General features: G+C 30.9%; 1 protein-coding gene across 4 annotated transcripts in view; it reads left to right on the top strand.

Moving 5' to 3' along the window:
• Nucleotides 1-2500, top strand: part of LOC143032297 (protein unc-80 homolog) — a 158514-nt gene that overhangs the window by 62958 nt on the left and 93056 nt on the right. For all 4 annotated transcript variants that reach the window (XM_076196779.1, XM_076196782.1, XM_076196781.1 and 1 more), the window contains exon 11: nt 1567-1608. In XM_076196779.1, the coding sequence (XP_076052894.1) occupies nt 1567-1608 (42 nt within the window). The remainder of the gene's footprint in view (nt 1-1566; nt 1609-2500) is intronic.

Genomic DNA, 2500 nt, shown 5'->3' with positions numbered 1-2500 from the left:
TATTGTTGAGATATCTTTTTATGATATCATAATAGTCGAGTCATATATCTTGTTTTATCCACTCGTATATATCTAATTGATTTTTTATGTTCGTCAAATTTTCCAATATTTGTAATCATATCATCAGTTATTGTATCTTTATCCTCTCATACATTTAGTACATATATATCTTTATATATTCTCATTTATTTAGTATATCTTTTTATATTAATTATGTTTCCTTTTTTACTTCCTTATTTTTGCCATATATTTTTTATAAATTTTGTCTAAATCATATAACTTATATCAACACAACTTTATTCTCATAATCCAGAAAATTAGGGTATCTGAAAAAAAAAACATGTTTTCCAAGAATCTGATGTTCACATTTTTCTCTCCAGGAAAACTTAACTTTAATCTATTTAAAGATATTCTTTATTGTTTTTAGATTATTAGTAAAATGCAATGATAGTTCTTCAGAACCATTTTGACACACCTATTAAGACTTTGATATTCACATCTCTTCCTCCTTCTTTCATTCAAGTTGTTTCTTTATTGGTATCTATATGGCGTTTTCTATACGTATATATTCTTGCTTAATGTTGAAAGGTAAGAATTAAAATCTGAAATATAAATTTATGGAAAAATACAACTTCGTTTATAAGTACAATACACCAAAAGATGAAACAATTGGAAATATTTGACTTTAGAATTAGATTTCTTTTTATTTATACATACAAGGATGAATGTATACATGCATATGTACATACATGTAAATATCCAGTCATCCAATCATCCATTCATTTATCATTCCATTCATCCATTTTTTATTCATGTATACATACAATACATATATACACACATACATACATGAATTCATGCATGGACACATACATGCATACATATGCACATATATGCTCGTACATATACGTATATACATGAATGCATGCATATATACATGCATACATACATACATACATATATACATGCATGCATACATACATACATACATACATACATACATACATACATACATACATACATAAAACATACATATATACATACATACATACATACATACATACATATAAACATACATTCATATATGCATGTATGCACATATATACGCATACCTACTTACCTAACCACCTACAATCATAAATATAGTACATACACACATACACATATACCTATTTACCTACATACCTACCTTCATATATACATACATACATACATACATACATACATACATACATACATACATACATACATACATACATACATACATACATACATACATACATACATACATACATACATACATGCATATATACATACATACATACATACATACATACATACATACATACACCCATGCATACATGCATACATGCATAGATACATACATACATACATACATACATACATACATACATACATACATACATACATACATACATACATACATACATACATACATACATACATACATACATACATACATATCTATATATCTACATTATATATGGTATGTATACATATACCTATATATGTATGTATACATATGTGATATTTTTTCATCTACAGCGTCTCTCACTATGAAGGAAGTCACCCAGTCAGCCATCACTGGTAGGTTGATTTGCCTCCTCGAACCAAAATAAAGTAGGAGGAAGGGTGTTGCTATTTTGCCCTTGCAATAGATAACACAAAGATATTCTCCCAATCCCTTGTCCCGCCCGCCACCCTAATATAGACATCTTTTTCTAGGGATTTCTAAGCTATAGTCTCCTTTGCTTGTTTCTTCTCGTTCTCCACCTCTTTTTCTCTCCTTTCCCCTTTCCTGTCCCCTTCCTGCTCCTCCTCTTACTCCTCTTCCTTTGCCTATTTTGGTCTCTCTCGAATGTCTCCTCCAGGAGTCTTCCTTCCAAGCATCATTCTATAATCTTCTTTCCAGTCTCTTTTCAACTTTCCCTACCCTCTTCGTTTTCCTGAACATCCATGCCTCCTTTTGGTGAGTCCGCATTCTCTCACTACCTTCTCATCTCCCCGCCATCTCATTATGGTCCTTTTCTTCTGTCTTTCAACATAAAGCTCTTTCAACACCCTATTCTTTCTTATATATATTTTTTGGTGTCATGCCCGGTCTCATATACAGTTCTAGGATGGTTCACGATTGTCAGATTCTTAACAAGCCATTCCTAACGCCTCCAGTTCAATTCTATATAATTGTCTGGTCTCTAGTATAGTCTTATGTATATTTAATCTAGTCCCGGCTCATTTTTATTTTGGTCGTGGTTTTTCTTTAGCTCCCAACCTGCTTTTATTAATTCTAGTGTTTTATACACTGATCTATATAATTTCGCATCTACTCCTGAATACTTGGAGATCGTAACGGTATTGTTTTTTTTTTCTATTTAGACCAATTTTTGGGACTCCTAATTGCATTTTCTTCTGTTCTCATCATATTTCTCTTATTGACATTATTTCTTTCATTCCTTTTGTCATATATTTATCCAGACTT

The sequence above is a fragment of the Oratosquilla oratoria genome, chromosome 13 (genome assembly GCF_046742065.1).
Source record: "Oratosquilla oratoria isolate Oo_2021 chromosome 13, ASM4674206v1, whole genome shotgun sequence".
Lineage (NCBI taxonomy): Eukaryota > Metazoa > Arthropoda > Malacostraca > Stomatopoda > Squillidae > Oratosquilla > Oratosquilla oratoria.
The sequence above is the reverse complement of the archived record's forward strand: the minus strand, read 5'-3'. Positions and strand labels throughout refer to the sequence as shown.